At 24.8% G+C, this 21,281-nt stretch overlaps 4 protein-coding genes across 4 annotated transcripts; 1 reads left to right on the top strand and 3 right to left on the bottom strand.

The window, feature by feature from the left end:
* The first annotated feature begins 58 nt into the window (after window positions 1-58).
* Window positions 59-8,319, top strand: LOC122849050 (ubiquitin-conjugating enzyme E2 R2). The gene is made up of 5 exons (XM_044147578.1): window positions 59-1,296; window positions 4,561-4,647; window positions 5,997-6,094; window positions 6,182-6,316; window positions 6,809-8,319. Exons 1-5 carry the CDS (start codon window positions 1,123-1,125, stop codon window positions 7,038-7,040), a joined length of 726 nt encoding a protein of 241 aa, XP_044003513.1. The 5' UTR covers window positions 59-1,122; the 3' UTR covers window positions 7,041-8,319.
* Window positions 7,092-11,577, bottom strand: LOC122849051. Its single transcript, XM_044147579.1, has 3 exons — window positions 11,192-11,577; window positions 10,832-11,068; window positions 7,092-10,728 (listed from the first exon to the last, which is right to left on the bottom strand). The coding sequence occupies exons 1-3, from the start codon at window positions 11,245-11,247 to the stop codon at window positions 10,563-10,565; spliced, it is 459 nt and encodes a 152-aa protein (XP_044003514.1). The 5' UTR covers window positions 11,248-11,577; the 3' UTR covers window positions 7,092-10,562.
* On the bottom strand, window positions 7,280-10,333 carry LOC122850342 (glutathione S-transferase C-terminal domain-containing protein homolog). The gene is made up of 6 exons (XM_044149499.1): window positions 10,317-10,333; window positions 9,930-10,272; window positions 9,341-9,830; window positions 9,077-9,238; window positions 8,795-8,977; window positions 7,280-7,296 (listed from the first exon to the last, which is right to left on the bottom strand). Exons 1-6 carry the CDS (start codon window positions 10,331-10,333, stop codon window positions 7,280-7,282), a joined length of 1,212 nt encoding a protein of 403 aa, XP_044005434.1.
* A 2,051-nt stretch (window positions 11,578-13,628) lies between the features above and the next one.
* LOC122849049 lies at window positions 13,629-16,238 on the bottom strand. The gene is made up of 4 exons (XM_044147577.1): window positions 16,207-16,238; window positions 15,110-15,308; window positions 14,526-15,010; window positions 13,629-14,428 (listed from the first exon to the last, which is right to left on the bottom strand). Exons 2-4 carry the CDS (start codon window positions 15,216-15,218, stop codon window positions 13,679-13,681), a joined length of 1,344 nt encoding a protein of 447 aa, XP_044003512.1. The 5' UTR covers window positions 15,219-15,308; window positions 16,207-16,238; the 3' UTR covers window positions 13,629-13,678.
* Window positions 16,239-21,281: the final 5,043 nt, after the last annotated feature.

The raw sequence follows: 21,281 nt of genomic DNA, 5'->3' as shown, positions 1-21,281 counted from the left end.
AAAAAATGATAAAAAAATTCCCTAAACGCATGCGCAAAAGTGCGCAAAGGATCAAAGCGCATATTTAGAAAATATTTATTTTTCAATTATCAGCTGTTTTATGTTTTTATACTTGAAAAATTATAAACAATAATAATTATTAAATTTTTTTCATCAACTTCAAAGTTTAATTTTACAGTAAAAAAAAATTTCCCACGCAACTGTTAATTCTGGTAACAAAAAAAAAAAAAAATTAAAATAAAAAAAAAAAAAACTGGTTTTCCCCTGCTGCCATTATTTTCAACTGCATTACACACAGAAAGTTGGAGCAAAGTCAAGCAAAGTGCTGCTCTTTTTGGTGACTGGTGTCTGTGTATTTCCTTTGTTTATTCACTTTTTAATACTGTTATTCAGAGTGTCAGTAAATACATATATTGTTTAAACAAATCAACAAATTAAAATTAATTAACAAATTTAACCAAAAAACATCGAATTTGTTGCAGTTTATTGTGTTTAATAACCGAGAAAATTTTTTGCATTTTTTTTTTTTTGTGTGTACTATTATTGTTATTTTGTTATCAAACATTTATCTATTTATGAGAATATTATAAACAATTAAAATAATCATTAGTTTGTGAAAATAATTATATATGGTTTATATAAAAATTAAATTTTATTTCCGTAATTGCGCAAAGATTGAGAGAGAAAAAAACACGACGTCTGTATTTTGCCTGACGACAAATAAAGGAACGACAGATTGAAAAATAATAATAATATAAAATAATATAGTCAGAGAGAAGAGATACAAAAAAAGTTGACATTTTTATTTATTTATTTCTTAATTTTTTAGTCTTTGTTGTTGTTCAACGTGAATCAGTACAATTGTGAGCGAAAAAGAGAAAAAAATTTATCATTAGTTTTGTGTAATTAACCCTGTGGTTTTTAAACTTGTGTGTGAATTTTAAATATTTATTATAAAATTATTATTTTATCTTGATAATTATATCAAAAACAAACAAACTTTTATATTTAATTTTGCAGACATTTTTTTATGTTTATTATTTGATATTTTGAAATTTTTTTTTTTTTTTTTTTTAATAAATTGACAAAGGAAATTTTAATTTGATAAAAAATATTAACAACATGGCACAGCCAACTAGTAGCGCAATAAGAGCACTTGCCCTGGAGTATAAAAGTCTTCAGGAAGAACCTGTCGAAGGATTTCGTGTTAAACTCGTCAACGAGGACAACATGTTTGAATGGGAAGTTGCAATATTTGGACCTCCTGATACACTTTATCAGGGTGGTTATTTCAAGGTTAGTTTAATATATTAATTTATAATTTTAATTATTAATTATCAATTTTTTTGTTAGTTATTTTTTTCAATTTCATTGAATAACTTTTTTTTTTTTTTTTGTAAACTTGCCAAATTTTATTGGTTTTTTTTTGGGTTTTCTTGGTATTTTTTTTATTTTTTTTCATTTTTTGTTGGTTTTTTTAAACCTAAATTTATGATAGTTGACCTTGACCAATTTAATGCTGTACACAATCCTGAAAGCATGTCATGCATTCGATCAGCATCAGAAACGAGAATATCTTTTGACCCGATTAGAAATTAGTAAATGTATTTTATCTATTTTTTTTCGTTATTTCAAACGTTGTTTTTTTTTTTTCCTTTCCTCGACCTCATAATTACTCAACCATTATTTTTTGTTGAATTATATTTCATCACGTGTTAGCCTTATTTTAAAAAATTGAATCAACAAAAAATATTAGTTGATTAATATAAATTAATTATTAAATATTAAATATTTATTTTGTTTCTTTTTGACGTTAAAGTGGATCACCACTTCCTAGCTTTTTTAAATACAAATAAACCATAAATATGTAAAAAATTAAATTAAAAAAAAATTGATTCATTGATTAAACTCTACGTATTTAACATAAATAAATAAAATTTATTGAGCGACCTCTTGCGGGATTAGATTATCCAACAATAACACTATAACAAATATTTTTTATTTTTACTACGTTCGATACTTAATTTATCAATAATAATAATAAATATATATTAACAATAATTTGTTATTTGGATAATTATCTTATTTTCATTTGATATGTTTATTTTTATTAAGCTGTTTTAATTATTCATTGATTAACTGATAAGATTATAAAAATAATAAAAATAAACAAGTTTGAGTATTGATGCTTATTTTATTTTTAAGTAAAAATAAAATTCCGCAATTGCATGAACATCGATTAATGACTTGCATATTGAGTTTTGCTTGCGGGTAAATTTTGTACTGCTTTCTAAAACCACTATTCGCATCGTTGGCCCTAGTTGAAATATATTTTATGTAATATAAATTAATTTTACTTTTAATAATTTTACTAAAAAATAAATTTAACAATAATTTTTTTGGTATAATTCTTTAATTGTTTAATAAATAAATAGTTGGTTTAAAAATTAAAAATTTATTTGGGTTAATAAATATTTTAGTTGTCTAACAATGATAGTAATTTTTATCATTTTAATGTAAAATTATACATACTTTATCATCTTTGCAATTCATAATTTATTTTTATTGATCATTTTTTTTTTTTGGCAAATTTAACTTTCTTTATTCGCTGTAAGCCAACTTGTCCTTTCACCGATTCCAATCAAACCAATGATTCCGAAATTGAATAAAATAAAATGATAATTAAAAATTAGTGAGAAAGTGCACTAAATAAAATTACACAATATTTAATTAAGATGATTGAAAAACGAACTTTTTAATTTCAATTTTGAAACTTTTTCTTTGTCTTTTTAAAAATATAAAAGAGGTATATATATATTTTTTTTTTCTATCAATACTTTATGAATAATTTAAATTTTCCTTTATTCAAAATGATAATAATAATAATAATTTATAAATTATCATTTTCTGAGTGTCATCATGATTCACTTTTTAAAAGTATAGCAAGATAAAGAGCATTGATTAAGAATACATACAAAAGAAAAAAAAATATATATATAAGTTGAATAATAATAATAATAATTACTTGTTAAAACGGTTAAATTTATTATTATTATTTTTATTATTAAGACGAGCTAACATTGGTCTAAATAATAAATAACGGTATTGTTATGCTTTGTGATATATTTGTCGATGCAGAAAATTACAACGAGTTTGTGTAAATTTTAAATGATTATTGTCATCAATCCAACCAACTTTTGAGCTAATTTGTTCTTTTAAAAAATTAACTATTTTGTCGATTAAAATTTGATCATTATTTTAAATTAAAAATAAATTACATTTATTCGTAACTTTTAACATTTTTTTTTTAAATACTGAAACATTAATTAGGAGTCAATTGTTGAGAGAAAAGAAAGATGATATTTATTTTGCTGTATGTAAATATTTTGAAAATATATTTCGGTCATTATTAAATATTAAAACTAGGTTAATTCGGGATTATTTATTTATTTTTTTTTTAAATAATGCTTGGGAGATATTTAGGACACACCGAGGTCACGATCAATATAGTTGCTCCTGTACTACTTGACAATGCTGCGTGGTACCCAATTTATTAACAATATTAGTCAATCAAAAGTTGATATATTTTAAATTTATTGATATTACAGCACAAGAATATGATATTGACAAAAAATATACTTATAATTTATTGCAATTACACACATATTTAAATTTCCAATTTTTATCGGTAACGAAAACCACAAGTCTCATTAACCATTACCAATTGTTTTTAATTTTATTTTTATCGTCTTTCCTAATCATAATGGTTTATAATAATCAGACAAGTCATGTAAATATATTTATAATAATGATAATAAATAAATAAAATATATTCACAATTTATAGATCATCTGATAAAATTAAACATTTTTTTTTTCCATTAAAATATAAAATTAATCATCTGTATCATACTCTCATAGTTGATATTAAATTCTCATTGAGATTTAAATTTTTACTATTAAATAAATAAATGTCTTTTAGACGATTTGCAATTTTATATAAAATTAGTATTAAAAAAAAAAAAAAGTAAACGAGAGAAAACAAGGATTATTTGAGTTTGTAAATTTAAATCTCAAATTTATCTCGAAATAGTTTAATTTAACTATCGAAAGAAAATAAAAAGAAAACAAAAAAAATATATTTCTCTCATCAGCTACGCTTTACATATATCAATTTTTTTTTTTTGTAATTTAATTAATTTTATCAATACACAATAATCTATATTCAAACAAACACTAAATATTACAAATTTATGCCAATCACATGTTACAAAAATATTTCAAGTAAAAATTATCATAGCCATTAAAAATCATACTCCAATATTTTGTTCAAAACTAAAATGATTTCAAATAAATAAATGCCTTAAGTATACAAACATAGTAATTCAAAAAAAAATATTATTTAGTAAAGTTCAATCTTCTGGCCTTGAAATAAAATTTTTGGCACATACAGTTATTTTAAATACAACAATACCATCATCATAATTATTTATTTTATGAAAATATTTTATTTATTAAAATGAGTATAATTAAAAAAAAAAAAATTGTTTATTTGTTACAGGCACATATGAAGTTTCCGCTAGACTATCCATATAGTCCACCGAGTATTCGTTTTATGACAAAAGTCTGGCATCCAAATGTTTATGAAGTAAGTAATAAAAAAAAACGACAATTATCGATTTTTTTTTTCTTTTTTCCTCCCATTCTGTACCATTTTTCCACCCCGTTTTGCACGTATATATTTTTCTCCCTTCAACTCGTTGGGGCTTCTTGATTTTAAATCCCTCCGTGATAACCCTTCTTGTCAAACTATCATTATCATTATTATTTTGCACATTGATTAAGTCGACAAACATGTAAACAAATAATTTTTCATTATTGATTATTAAAAAGCCAATTTTACAAAGTTGTTGAAAAGCTAAATTGAAAATTATTTCTCTCGGGATATAAAAGAAACAAATCCATTAAAAAAAAAATTGAATAAATTTATAATTTAACAAATTAACTGTCAACATAAATTTTTATTACTTTTTTTTTTTTTTTCTGTTCAAATTTTGAAATAGCTGCCAACATTGTATTTTTATTATTATTTTATTTCTTTCAACTTCCTAATATTTCTCGTTGATTTAAAAATATAATTACTTAATTTTGTTGAAATTATTTTTAACATCTTGTACGTTATACAAGAAATTATTTTCTTAAAGAATCTACTATTTGATCGTGGTAAAATACAGTATTATTATTTTTTTATCTATAAAAAGTAAAATTAATTAGAAAATAATATGAAAAGTGAAAACACAATGCGTGCATTGTGATTTTCTTTTATTATAATTTTTAAATTTATATTCTCATACAATTTATGTGTGTGTATGTGTGTTTTGTTGAATTAAAAATGCGGAAGAAAATTGGCTAAATGCCAGGACATGAAATATGTTTTTTTTTTTTAAATATAAAAACAAAGTAGATTTAATTTTTCTTTTATTTATTAATTTTATTGAATTGTTATTATTTTTTTTTTAAATAAAAAAATTGATAAAATATTTTTACTTGCTTTGTCAAGAACGTGTCAGTGAGCACCTTGGCCCACTTGCCATTTGACTTGACCCAACATTATTCTTTCTCTGTCAAGAATCACGTTTTTTTTTCCTTTCATCCTACATGTAAAGTTTTTAAAAAAAAAATAATCATAAAACAGTAGATAATATTTAAAATTTAAAAATAAAATAAATTGATTTTTTTTTATTTTTGACCTTTTATTGTTTTCAATGTCATACTGCCAAAATTATCTTGTTACTTTTTATTATAATTTCAACAACCTCGTATACTAAAAATGTCTGTTTCAGAGGTCATATCCCCCGATAAAGTATTTTTTTATTTTTATAATTTTTGCTTCCTTGTGTCAGCATGAGATACAAATACTGTCCTTGATAAATATATTTTTATTATTATTATAATAGCCAACAATAATTTTAACAAATTAATTTTTATTTTAAATAGAATGGAGATTTGTGCATTTCAATATTGCATCCACCAGTTGATGATCCACAAAGTGGTGAATTGCCATGTGAAAGGTGGAATCCAACTCAAAATGTCAGGTAAATTATTCAACAAAAAAAAAAAAAAAAACATGATATACATCTTGACTTTGATAAATTTGTATTAATTAATTAATTTAATTGCAGGACTATTTTGCTCTCAGTAATATCATTATTGAACGAACCCAATACATACAGCCCAGCAAATGTTGATGCTTCTGTTATGTACAGACGTTGGCGTGACTCAAAAGGCAGAGATAAAGAGTATGAAAATATCATAAGGTAACTTGAATTCTGAAATAATATTAACACAACTGCAAAACCAGAAAGTTTATCAATTTTTTTTTTTTTTTTAAATTTCCATGACAACGAGTACTATTTCTATTATTTAAATACTATTTTAAATTTTTATTATGGATTTTTAACTTTTTACAATTTTTCTAATTGTACAAAGTCTATTAATTAATTAATTTTTTTTACTAAAAAATATTAAGTAAATGTTTTATATAGAAACATTTTTTAACATATTGTTTTTATATATTTTTGTTTTCGAAACTGGTTTCGTTTTTTTTTTTTTCATGATTTTTGGTATCATGTTGCTTATCAAAAAGAGATTAAAAAATTCGTAATCTTTAGTAATTAATTTGAATAATAATTATAGTACTTGTTATTTATAAAAATTGAAAAAAATTTAAATGAAAGTAAACTGCCTGATTTTGTTGAAAAGATAATAAATTTATATTGTTATTTAAATAATGATTAATTTAACAATAGAAAACAAGCACAAGCAGCAAAAATTGAAGCTGAAAAAGAAGGAATTGTTGTGCCATTAACACTTGAAGATTATTGCATAAAAACACGTGCAAAACCAGTAGAACAACCGCTTGATATGACAGATTTTTATGATGATGAATATGAACTTGATGATGATGATGACGATGATGAAGATAATGAACAACAAAGTGACTATGAAGATGGTGATGATAGTGGTAATGGCGAATCGTGATCATTATCATAATAATTTAATAACGAAAAAAAATATAAATATAAATGAAAAAAAAAAACGAAAAAAAACAAACAAAAAAATTAATAAAAATAAAATAATATTTGACAGATAATATTATTAAATAATAAATGCCATTTATTCAATTCTGTATAGATTGATGAATTAACGAGCTTCTGAACCGGGCACTCGTTGTATAAAAAATTCGAGTTTTTAACTTAAATTAATACAAAAAAAAATAATCATATATTTTGGCAAGCTATAGTAAATTGAAATTTAAATAAATTAAACTTGTTATTATGACAAAAATTAATCTTCACTGTGTTGTTATTAAATAGCAAAATTAATAACAAATAAAAAATGTAGAATTTTAGGATGTCTTGACTCTTATGCACTTGAAAAATTAAATTATAATAACTTGGTATAAATGCTTGTAGTAAAAAAATTTTTTTATTATATTAATTTTGATAATAGATAGATGATAAATATCTAATAAAATTGTCCAGTTTAGAAGCTCTTAAAATTAACCAAGTAATACAGTTTATGAATATGGTAGAAAAAAAAAAATACCCTTTTTATTTGTATTTTAGAAAATGATATTTTTAAAATTGAAATAACTTGGTCATTAAAAATCGTACTTGAAGAATTTTTTTTTTTTCTTTTTTTTTTGTATTTTAATCTCAAAATTAAAAGAAGATTTTTTAAATTAAATATTACTGTTTTATTTTTTTTTTGAATCGTAATTTGAAAAATAGAAAAAAAAAATTATATAAATATAATTATTCTAAAATAAAAAAAATTGATAGCTTTAAATAATATTGATTAAATTTTTTTTTTTTTTGTTATCATTATGATTATTTTTAATGGATAAATATAGCCAAATTACTGATGACTCGTTAGCTTGAACAATAAAAAAAATTGCACTAGAAATAATTAATTAGTAGAGATCTTTTTCGCGACATAAAACTTTTTTCTTTTTTCCATTTTTTAACTTCTAATTTTCATACTTTTATTTAAGAATCGATTCATCTTTATTATTTTTCGTTTTTGTATGGTTAACTATTTTTATTAATAATTAATAATACGTAAATTAATAATATTAAATCCGGATAATAAATTAAAGTCGTACGAAAAACGTGTATGATTTTTTTTTTCGAATAATATAAAAATAGATAATTTTTTGACGTCCAATTAAAAAAAAAAAACGATAACGTACTATAAAAATAATAAATCAGACGCATCTAGTGTATTTTATGGTTTTTACAAGCCATAGTTTTGTAAATAAATCGTAAAAATAATAAATTTTAAGCAAAAAAAAAAAATAATAATTTCTGCATTCAAATTTGAGGGCCACGTAAATGGTGCTTCTAAAATAATTTATTTATAATTTAAATTTAATTACGAAGTTTTTAAAGTTAAAAAAAATAAATAAAAAAAAAAAAAACGTAATTAAACATTATAATATTGTGTGAAAATGTACCAAGTACTTGGATATAGTTTTAGACTATTTTTAAATCGTTGTTAAGCTTTTTTTTTTCTTTTGAATCTCATTCCGTTATGTATCATCGGATTGTGTCAAATTAAAAAAATAAATAAAATTGACAAATTAAAAAATTAGAAAGTATCAAGACAAGATTTAACAACAATAATTTGTATATTTCGTGAATTAATTATCTTTTTTGTACATATCAAAATAAAGATCTCTTCATAAAAAAAAAAAAGAAAAAAAAAACCAGAATATTATTGTTATATGTTACATAAATTATTAAAACAATCAGCAATTGTTTTGTCGTCTGTTAATTTAAATTCTGGTATACCAACAAGTAAATGATTTTTTGGTGTACATGTATCAGGTACAAGTTTTGATAAATGTACTTTGTAGCCATTTTCTTCAGCTTGTAATTTTCTATCAGTATCAATAATACTCATACATTGATATCCTTGTTTTGTTTTATGATTTTTATCATCATGTGTTTGATCAGCAGAATGTCCAAGTGTTAAATAATTTTTTAATGATATACTATTTTTAAATATTTTACTTCTTGGATAATGAATATTATGACAATCTTTAATTGAACCATAACAACATGGACAACTTATAAATATTGCATTAACACGAATACAATGTTGTATAACTAAATCAGTTGCAACACCACATGCATGAAGTGATAAACCAATATCAAAATTACCCTTAAAATAATCTAAATTACATTGATAAAAATCAATATTATGTAAATTCAATTTTTTAACTCTTAGCTTTGCTCTATTTAATGATTCTTCTTTATTTTCAAGTATAATTATACGACAATCTTGTCTTAAATAAGCAACAAGTATTCCTAAATGTGCTGTACCAGCACAAAAATCAACAATTTTATCACCACTTTTAGCTAGTTTTAATGTTGCTTTACATAAATTTTCCAATTGTTCATATTTACGTTGTAAACGTTTTTTTGGTAATTCACCACCATTTGGACCAGCCTCAAAAGGTATTTTATTCCAATCGATATTTAATTCAACACCAAATGGTTCATCTTCAAGATTATATTTAATTCCAATATTTTTTATTATATCCAATGATAAATCAATGTCATCTTGTTTTGTAAATGCTTGTTTTCCAGTTTTATAAAATTTTGGATCACATTGGTAGAGACTCTGATCAATGACATTTGGTAGTACAAAATTAACATCAATGTCTGATGGTGATTTTATTATCATGGGAAATATATTTAGCAATGATTTAATATTTTCATTTTCCATAATTTTCGTGTACCACTTTGTTACAAGTGGCATTGCCTTGAATATTTTATCATTTGACATAAATATTACAAATAAATGTATGCAAATAAATATGTCTATATCAGCAAGAGTCATAAATGTACCTTCAGCATAAACATGTTCAGGTATATTACGATTTTGTGTTGATACACCATTTGGTGAATATTTTTTGGACATTGTATATTTGTGAATATTATGCAAACGAACTGGTTGTGATAAATGTATTTCATATCTTGCAAGTGTCTCTGGTAATTCAATTTTTGAACGAGTTTCTTCATTGCAATTATTTAACATATTTATCAAATCAACTTCACAAAATTTTGTCCACACACTTGTTTCAGATGGTGCAGCAAGACATGAATTTTTAAAACCCAAAAGATTTTGACAATGATGTAATGGATTTTCACTGAGTGTTAATTTAATTATTTGACGTAAACATGCACAAAGACCAGCGATAAAACTATTTTTGTTTAAACGAAGATATGGCAGTTGACAGTATCCAACAGATCTTGTTGTTTCATTATTTTCTAATATATCAACAATAAAATCATTGATGTTAATCATAAAATTATGATTATCATTACTTTTTTTATTTGTTTTAATCAGTGTTATTTTTATCTTTGAATCACAATATTTTATTGTAAATAATGCAATTAAAGTCTCAACTGGAGCAAGATATATATTATCAACATCTTGCTGATATATTTCTAAAAATATTTCTTGTTCCATTTTTTAAATTTATTTGTTGATTTAATAAGCACCTGAACGAAGCTGTCGAGCAACTTTTCTTATTATTCTTTTTCTCAATACTTTTTCACGTAAAAATACAGATAAAATTGATAACACTGCAAAAGCAAACATAAATCCTTCAAATTTTAAAAATGCGTTTTCTTCAAGCCAAGCAACTCGATCACAGCTAAAACAAAATTCAAGTAAAATAATGATGATTGTCAAGTGTGTTTATTGTTGAGGTTAGGTTTTATAAATAAATATATTTTTTTATTAATTAAAAAAATTACCTTCTTGTTATTGTTTCACCAGTTTTACACCTCAATACCTCTTTGTATCTTGAATGAATACAAACACCAATACTTTTACTTGCAATTTCAAATGCAGTACATGGATGACAATCAATAATTATTTCATATGCACCATTTGTTGTACATGTTGCATTGTGTTCAAGATTTTCAATATAAGGCTTGTTTGTTGTATCATCAGTCCACTGGCTTTCCACAATTAAAACCACTATTGTTAATCTGATAAAAAAAAACGAAAAAATAATTAATAATTACAATATAATAATTAAAAATAAAAAATATAAAATAAATAAATGAAAAATAATAAAAAAAGAAAAAATGAGGGCCAATATTTTGACTCACCCGCCAAGAAATGTAATTGCTAATAACATACGTTTTTTTGTACAAAATTCAATCATTTTTAATTATTTATTATTGATATTTATTTATTTTAAATTTTAAATTTTTTTATTTTTATTTTTACATTAAAATTACACATATGGTTTTTTTATTTTTTACAATATTTATAAATTTATTTATAAAATATAAATGTCAGATTGTGTCAGATTGTCAATTTGTCAGTCAATGACGCCATTTTATATTTTTTCATGATCGCCCTCATACGACAAAAATTAAAATACATTCAAAATATGAATTAGCAATTACACATTTACGCATGATTTTCCGTTTTTCATCCCTTCTATTTCTATACCACAATATGCGTAAAATCTAATTGGCTATTAATAGTCGGAGAAAATTGGAGGAAATCGGAAAATCATGGAGTAATGCGAAGAAAAACGAAACAACTTCAGATAGAAAAGCGTAAAAATATCAGATAAAAATAAAAAACTAAATCACATGAAGTATAGTATAAAAATTTTTTTAATAAATATTTTATTTGTTTTTTATTTTTAATAAATACTTTTTCCTTCTTCTTTGGTAGTAACAAACTAATCATAAAAATAAATTCGATTTGACAAAATTAACTCAAAAATAAAACTAGAAAAAATTTGTCGATAAAAACCAAGCTAATATTACGGGTTTAAAATATTTAATAATTAAAAAAAAATAATGTATACCTATACATATATGTGAGCATACGCATCTAATATTGTCTTTAAGTGCCTACAGCCACTTGCTTCTTCTGTCCTTTTTTTTAACTACGATTATTACCAATATAATGAGAAGTATATAAATAAAAATTTATAAATATTAAGTGTAATGCATCTCCAAACGATACTCATGACAAGAATTTCATGATATAACTTGAATATTTGTTTGTTATATACACTCTACCTATTGTTGTTGATGTCCGAGAAGAAATAGTAACAATTATCAACATCTTAATTTAACTTCATCATGAAATCTATGATAAATTGATATAGCAGTACCAGCTGAATTATTAATTCTATATTCATATGTTTACAAAATTCTGGTCTATGGCCATCTCTGACACGATTATTATTTGTTAAAAATAAATAACCATGTATCATTTCATGAAGTAAAGTTTCAACAAGATCTTTACGTGATCGCATAGCCTCTGTTATTTCATTAGATGTATCATTGACATTTTTTCTGTAGAATAGAAGTCTGAAAAAAAAACAAATACTTTCCAGAATTAAATTCCAGCAATACTTTTCTTAATGTTATTAACTCAAATTAAGCTATTAATTTCAATACTAAAATTTATAACTATAATCCATTTTTAAAAATAACTTTAAATGATTTTCCAAGTTCAACAGCAGCTTCTTCCCCATCAACATTTATCTCTCCCAATGTCTCACCAAGTTTTCTATTATTAACAAATGTTTTTAATGATTTCAACTATCAAAAAAAAAATTCACCAGAGCTTGATTCAGCCAAGTATGAATAAGTTTTATGAGAACGGAAAATTTCCTTGGTTGAGGTCGCACTCACGATTATTAAAAAAATAATTGTTACAAATATAATTGGTTTGTTAATTTTATAATATTTAAAATTAATATAAATTTAAAATGATCATTGGCAAAGATTATTAATTAATTTTATATTAATAAATTTGAATAATTTTGACCTGGAGAATTCATTGTGTTGATGAACAACATTTATATTGTGGCAAGTGGCAACTGTTTTTAATGTCGACTCCAAGTGTGTTTCTATCTAATGTTTGTTTTGTTAGTTAAGTAATTATAAATCATTATTTATAGTTGTTAAATTGCTATGAAATTTATTGAGCTGGCAAGGTTTACTTGGCGGTTATCAGATTCAATTTTTAGTAATAGGTTCATTATTCAATAAATATCTTTTGGCTGGATTGACAATATTTTCACCTGTTGATAAAGGTAATGTTATCATGAGTACATTACCACGTGCCTGGCTACAAGGTGAAACAATTGAAATGTATCATTAAGAATCATTGATGCTTAAAATATATATAAAAGGTAATTTAAAATATCTATTACTTTATACCTAGTAGAACTATAGTTTTTCTTTTTTAAATAGAAATAAATTCAGTACTTGTCGAAAACCAAGAGTTTACTTTTTTATTATTGTTTATTTACCTTTATTTTTAATTCAAATTTTATCGAGTACAATATTATTTCTAGGTCTATTATTTCAATTGCAAACAGTTGATATAAATACAAAAACTGTTTGTTAATTATTTAATTTACTTTTTTTTTTAATTTTTTTCAAAATATATATATTATCATACATATATTATACATATATTTTATATAATATAAATTTTTGAAAATTGATAAGGCTTATCATAAATTTATAGAACCATAGAGTTATGCGAATAAATTTTTTTTTTTTTTAATTTATGATTATTATATTTAATTAATGGTCCTCCATGTTATATTTCAAAATCTAAATAGTAGATTTTGAAAGAAGTGCTGAATCAGAAAACCCGCTCATGAGATTTGTGCTTGCCCCTGAACTCGTTGTGAGCCCACTATTTGCATGAGCACTTGCACCGACAGGTACAGGTGCTGGTTTTCCGTTTATCATTTGTTCTTCGCGCAAATCAAAGTAAGGCGAAACATATTGTTGTATATCTGGCATTGATGGAACACAGAAGATTAGACGTTGTTTTCGACTTCTTGATATTTCTGCTGCTTTTTTGACTGATTCAGCAGTCACATTTGCGCGGTGAACAGAAAGCACGTCCATCTTCGGTGAATTTTCAAGAACTGTTAAGACTGAATCATCAGTAATTTTATTACTGGTTGGTAAGCCTAATTTTATCAGGTTTTTCAGCAGCTTGACTGAAGAATCAGTGATCTTAGTACGGCCATTAAAAAACAGATTTTGTAAATTATACATCTTTGAAAGTGCTACTACACCATCATCGGTTACCAGGTTACTATTTATATGTAATAATTCCAAGTGCTTGAAAGTATTGGCAATAGTATACAATGTATCATCTGTTATTGGGCATTGCATCATTTTCAATGACTTGATATTTATGAATGGCTCTGATATAGAAAGAGTATTTTTAAGGTGTGGGGTATGATTCGAACATGTAATTCCGTTGGCTGCCAGATAATGGTATATATCAGCAGACATTCCTACACCAGCACATTCAAATCTTTTCAGAGCATTCAAGTCACGAATCACCTGCAAAAGAAATCATATATATTATAAATATGTGAAAAATAAAAAGAATACTTATGATTTTTTTTTTTTTCGCAATAAATATAAAGTTGTAACTTACATTATTAAATGCTTCTGTAAAATCAGGGATACCTTTTAATTCATCAAGCCAATTCAACAGATTAAGATCAGTCAGTGTATTAGCAACGTTTCTCAATGAATTGATTAAAGCAACAAGAGGTAACAACAGAAAAGGCTTTATATTTTGAAATATAATTGTTAATGATTTCAGTTTAGATAGACGTGTGAATGCATTGGCTAATATTACTTGGTCCATGTTGGTGAATCTCAAGCGAAGTGTTACGAGGTTTGGACACAATTCATTAATAACTGGCACTATCTTACAATTATCATAAGCTGTCAAGTCTAATGTTGTTAAATAACGACCACATTTATTAAGCAGTGACTTTATAAGACAGAATCCTCCATCGCTTGTTGGATATTTAACCAAACAATTTGGATATTCATCATAACGCCAATGAATTAATTCAAGTTTTTTTACACCATACCAAGCTTTATCAAGGGCATTTTTCCATTTTTTGCATACTAAAAAAATCATTAAAAAAAATATACCTATACCTATTAATTATCGATTACCAAATAATTTTTAAATCAAATAAAATCGATATTGTAGTTATATCATACCCAATGCAAGTTTTGATCTTTCACATGCTGGCAAATACATAAATATTTCAGCCAAGCAGTTATCATTAAAATCGTTAATTACATTTTCTGGATTCTTACACCCTGGCATATAATCTGACCTTACAGCCAGCTGGTAACTATCATTAACGTGCTCAAGTATTACTTCTTGGGGATAGGAACCATCACCCTTATAATATATCTAAAAAAAATAAATAATATATTAGTATTTATAATAAAAATAATCCAACATTTACTCTGTTTTGACTGCGATTATATTTTAGACTTATAAGTATACTTTATTATCTTCAAAAAAGTAAGGACTTGTTGAAAACATCATTTGTAGTTTTAATTTTTTTTGATACGGTTCCACCCTTATAATATATCTAAAAAAAATAAATAATATATTAGTATTTATAATAAAAATAATCCAACATTTACTCTGTTTTGACTGCGATTATATTTTAGACTTATAAGTATACTTTATTATCTTCAAAAAAAAAGTAAGGACTTGTTGAAACATCATTTGTAGTTTTAATTTTTTTTGATACGGTTCCTGTGGTTAACCTCACTTTGGGTAATTTTATGATATCACCCAAAGGGGTCAGAAATAAAGATTGGCCTTGGTCTTCCATTATAATCATAAATTCATAACTATAGCCAAGTTTCGGTTCAATATGTTTATATCTCAATATATATTGATATATATATTCCCAGATAACCGCATAAACCATCTAACTGGTAAGACGATATGCTACTAGTAAATTACCGGAAATTTACTGGTAAATACAAAATGTTTTAAAAGACTGGTAACTGGAAAATTACTAGTAAACATTTACCACAAAGATTATCAGAAAATTAATGGTAGATTACCGGTAAACATTTACCACAAGTATTATTGGAAAATTTCTGGTAGATTACTAGTAATGACGTCTAACTTTGAATGAAAAAAGCTTTTTGACTTTAAACCAAGAATCATCAAGGGCATTTTTCCATTTTTTGCATACTAAAAAAATCATTAAAAAAAAAATATTAAATATCGATTACCAAATAATTTCTCAATCAAATAAAGTCGATATTGTAGTATTATAATATCATACCCAATGCAAGTTTTGGTCTTTCACATATTGGCACATACGCAAATCCAGATAATTAGTGTCAAAGTTGACAACTTTAACACGCAAGCATAGGGAGTATAGGTACGTTTGCGCTTGTACTTTTAAAACTCTTAATTTAAATTTTGATTTTTTTCTACAGATTTGTACACTTTACAAATACGAAATCAATGAAAAAAAAATTATCCATTTCCTCAGTGCCGTTCAAAAGATATTGGCTAATTACTTTTTAAATTTACGGGTTTCAGCCGGCTGAATTACATTGAAAATTTGGGGTACGTTCCAATACCGCCGTTCGGTTTTATACTTCTAGCTCTATCCTTCTCTCTATCTCTTCTGGCTCAATCTTCCATCTCTTCTTCTATCCTTCTCTTACAAGAAATGTACGGTTTTGGAACTTCCCCCTGAATGTTTATTGCGCTAGAGTAGTATTAGTGTCTGTAAATATAAGCCGGCAACACTCACACTACTTATGACGCATCAGTAAAGTGAAAAGATTTTAGGCATGAGGGGGCGCTATAATTTTTTTATTTAACATACGTTTGTAAGTACCGGCCCTGTGAACCCAAAACGTCGCCTGGTCATGCGATTTAAAAACAACCTTAATAAAAAAACAAAATATTATCCTTAAAAATACAAACATGTACATAAATATATATATTTTTTAGGGAATTTTAATTTCCTATTGTTTTCGCTTTTCATCTGGCCCCCCCCCCCCCCCCCCCGAAAATTTTCTAAGTCCCTTAATCTAAATACGATAAAAATGGGGAACATCATTAAATATGAAGGAAAATATAGAAAAATCACTGAATATAAAGAAAAAAAACGATAAATATGGGAAAATATCAGTAAATATGAAGGAAAAATTACTGAATATAAAGAAAAAACCGATAAATATGGAAAAATATCAGTAAATATAAAGAAAAAAGCGCTAAATATAAAGAAAACTCTTATAATTATGGGAAAATATCAGGGAAATATCAGTAAATATGAAGGAAAAATCACTGAATATGAAGAAAAATACGATACATATGGGAAAATATCAGTAAATGTAAAGAACAATGTAGAAAAAAATAGAAAAATATCAAAGAAAAATCAGTAAATATAAAGAAAAAAAAGGGAATAAATATGGGAAAATATCAGCAAATATAGAGGAAAAATTACTGAATATAAAGAAAAAATTGCTGAATATGAAGAAAAAACCGATAAATATGGAAAAATGTCAGTAAATATAAAAAAAAAGAGGTAAATATAAAGAAAGCTCTCATAATTATGGGAAAATATCAGTAAATATAAAGAAAAAAACGATAAATAAGGGAACATATCAATTATGCCCCCCCCCCCCGAAAATTTTCCAAGTCCCTTAATTAATCTAAACACGATGAATATGGAAAATGAAGAAAAATATAGGAAAATAAAGAATATATAAACGAATAAACAAAAATATAGAAAAATCACTGAATATAAAGAAAAATACGATAATTATAGGAAAATATTAGGAAAATATCAGTAAACAAAAAAGAAAAGTATAGCAAAATATCATGGAAAAATCATATTTTTCAACAAGATTTTTCAACAAAAAGATTTAAAAAAAAATTATTAACATGATAAATTATTAAATATTCAATTTAAACAAAATATATACGATCACTGGAGGATTAGTGAGAAAAATTAATGAACAATACCCATCAATAAATAATAAAGAAATAATGATACCAGTAGAAGCTAATATAAAATTCGATGACGATGAGGAAAATGAAAATATACCAAACATTAATTTCGAGTTTAAAAAAATACAAGAAATTGTACATCTACCAATTAATTCATTTGCAGGCAAAATAATTTTAGCAAAAAAAAAAAAAAAGAAAACTATTCAATAGTAATGATGACATTATTTAGATATCATCGCAATCATAATAGCAATAAATAAAGTGGAATTTATATATGCAATGTCAGGACGGTTATTAAAATAAAGAACAATAACATTATAGCAGACGACAGTGATTATGAAGTAAAATAAAATTTAAATGAAAAAAAGTTTGATTAAACTAAATAAAGATAATAAATTTACCAAAGAAAATATATTTTAGATTGAACTAACTATATGGAATGAAAAAGCAGAAAATTTCTAGGGAAAAAAGGGGGATGTGATAGTATTAAAGGAATTGAAAATAAATGAATATAAAAAAATTAAAAATATAATGACGACTTCAGCAACAACTAAAACGTTAAATCCTGATTTAACCGAGAGAAAAAAGTAAATAGAATAAATACAATCGAACTCGACAATTTTGTAATAAATATTTAACATTGACAGGCTAAAATCATAGTACAACAAAATGAATGAAAACAGAGAGTTTAAAAGGTTAGAAGAAAGCGATTCTGGACATGGAGATGACCCATTAGAAGGAACAAGCAAAATGAATGAAAATTAAATAAATTTTAGCTGTAACAATAATCATTGTAACAATAGAGAATGAAATAAATTTGTAGTCACGAATTTTAATATATATTAAAGAAGAAATTAAAATTCCCCCTGCAGGGAAGGCACAGTTGCTTCAGCAACTGTATGATCATTTTTTTCTTTTAGCATTAAAAATTTCTGAGTGCAGTTGAATTGTGAAGTGACGAGACATTTCTCAATAATAAAGTTGCATTTTTTAGCATATTACTTGTGTCTTTGGTATCATCAGCTTTGAAATTGGATTAAGGTCTTACCCACCCATATCTAAAGGCCTCTTGCGGATGGCATTTAGAAACATAATATTTCTATGAGTGCGAACGAGATGAAAAAGAATAAGAGAAAATCTTGTTTCTCACTTCCACCTAAGTATTTAGACAAAGACAAAAATTTATTTTTATTTATATTGTAAAATAAAAAGGTCTCAAAGCCCTATTACTTTTTATATCAAAAGTTTCCTTATATTGTTTCCTCTATCTATCTTTAGTTTTTGATAAAGCTATCTGCGTTTTCCATAAAATAGCTAACCAGGTTTCTAAAAACTAAACCGGACTTTCCATAAGAACCTATGTATAACCTCCAAGAAAGTAGCCTACTTTAATAATTAATTACGAAGTAATTAGCTACAAGAAAATTATCAAAAAATTTGAGCGTATTATTATTTCATTAATCTATACTTTAAAAATTTCAAAGCTCTATCTGCGTTTTTGATTGGTGATATGGTAATCCCTTAAAATAACAAGGTACGTCGTAAACAACACGCCAGCCATCACATCTAAAAATTATTATTTATTTGTTTTCTAAATTTTGAAGCATAAGTGTGTTCAATCGAAATTGTTTGTCTTCTTCTATTTTTCATTAATGATAATTATTAATCAACTTACCTGTGATTATCAACTTAACGTAATTACGTTTCATTATATACTATCTAGTTTTTGTAATATAGTTAATTTACCAAGTGTCATTGATTCTAAAGTTCATTGAACACAAGTACAACAACAAATAATAATCAACGTCTTTGTATATTCAGTGACGAAAAAAAAAAAAAAAAAAAAATTGAATAATTAATAAACCTAACCTCAATCTTTTGTTCGTTAAATTCGAGACCTTTCTAGAAGTACATATTGTAAATTAATCTAGATAATAATAATAATTTAAAAAATAAAATTCATCATAACCACGTGTATAAAATAAAATTAATGAAAAGGTAAATTCAATGAATAAAATTTTTTTTATTTTTATTTTTAATTAATCAATCATTTTTATATTTTTATTGAATTAAATTACATAATTTTTTAATGATTAAGTAATTTTTTTTTTCAATAATTACTTGATATTTCCAAGTCTTCTTTCGATACTGTAACAGACAAAACAAAACAAAAAAATTTATACATAATTTTTTTTACATTTTATTAAAAAGAAAAATTAATAATTACTCTTCTATTATGATTGCTTCCCTGTAACAAAAAAAACAAAACGAAAAAATTAATACGTAATTTCTTTTTTCTTTTCACATTTTTTATTTAAGAAAAAAAAAATCAATATAATTACCTCTTTACTTTGTTTTCTATGTTCAATTTAATTAGAAAAAACGTCAAAATCATCCCACCGCCTATGACCGAGGTCTTACAGAAAGTTTGGAGACCAGTATTCATCTTTACCAGTCAGAGTCAGTCAGAGTAACAGAGTTATCAATCAGAACAGGGTTGCCAGACAGTCTAAGAGAAAAGCAGAGAAAAGTCTGGAGGGGGCTGAGCAAAAGTCTGGATTTATCTGGATGACTTAGAAAAAATTAAAAACCCTAGCATTTTATTAAATTTTTTATTGTGAAAAACACTATATTAGTGCAAAATTTTCTCCTATTAATTTTTTAAAGATATCCCTTAATATGTAAAAAAAAATATATTAATTTTTTTTTTTAACATTAATATTAATATTGCTACTTAATATTGAATATAGGTATTTCTCCCCCTTTTTTTTTTTCATACTTGACGCGAGGCACTACCCTTTATAAATTTATTTATTATTGTTTAATAAAATGTGATATTAATTACAAAAATTAATTTTTTTTTATTTCTCTTCATGTATAATTACGAACAATTGCTTTTAAATTAATTTATCACCATTTTTCTCGACGAACAAAAAAAAACATATAAAAAATAATTTTCTTTGTTTTTAAAAAAAATGCTCAAAAAATTTTTTTTTTATTGCATCTATTTTCTTCCGGCTTTTTAAATCGAAGAGTGATGAAAAAATGAAAAAAAATATGAGTCAAAAAATTTTTTTGGGTGTTCCATTTTGCCCCGCTTTCCCCCGCATCATTAAAACCGTTGATTACATTTTCTGGATTCTTACACCCTGGCATATAATCTGACCGTACAGCCAGCTGGTAACTATCATTAACGTGCTCAAGTATTACTTCTTGGGGATAGGAACCATCACCCCGTGTAGGAGACTACAACACGGCCATGCAACGGCCGATGCATGGCGAAATTTTGCCATTAATGGGCCACTCATACGCCGGGCCTGGCGCGTTACACCATTCTAATATTGGCTGCCATTATTGGCCCATTAACATTTGCCAAGATTGGCCCATTAA

This window comes from Aphidius gifuensis, linkage group LG2 (assembly GCF_014905175.1).
Source record: "Aphidius gifuensis isolate YNYX2018 linkage group LG2, ASM1490517v1, whole genome shotgun sequence".
Lineage (NCBI taxonomy): Eukaryota > Metazoa > Arthropoda > Insecta > Hymenoptera > Braconidae > Aphidius > Aphidius gifuensis.
The sequence above is the reverse complement of the archived record's forward strand: the minus strand, read 5'-3'. Positions and strand labels throughout refer to the sequence as shown.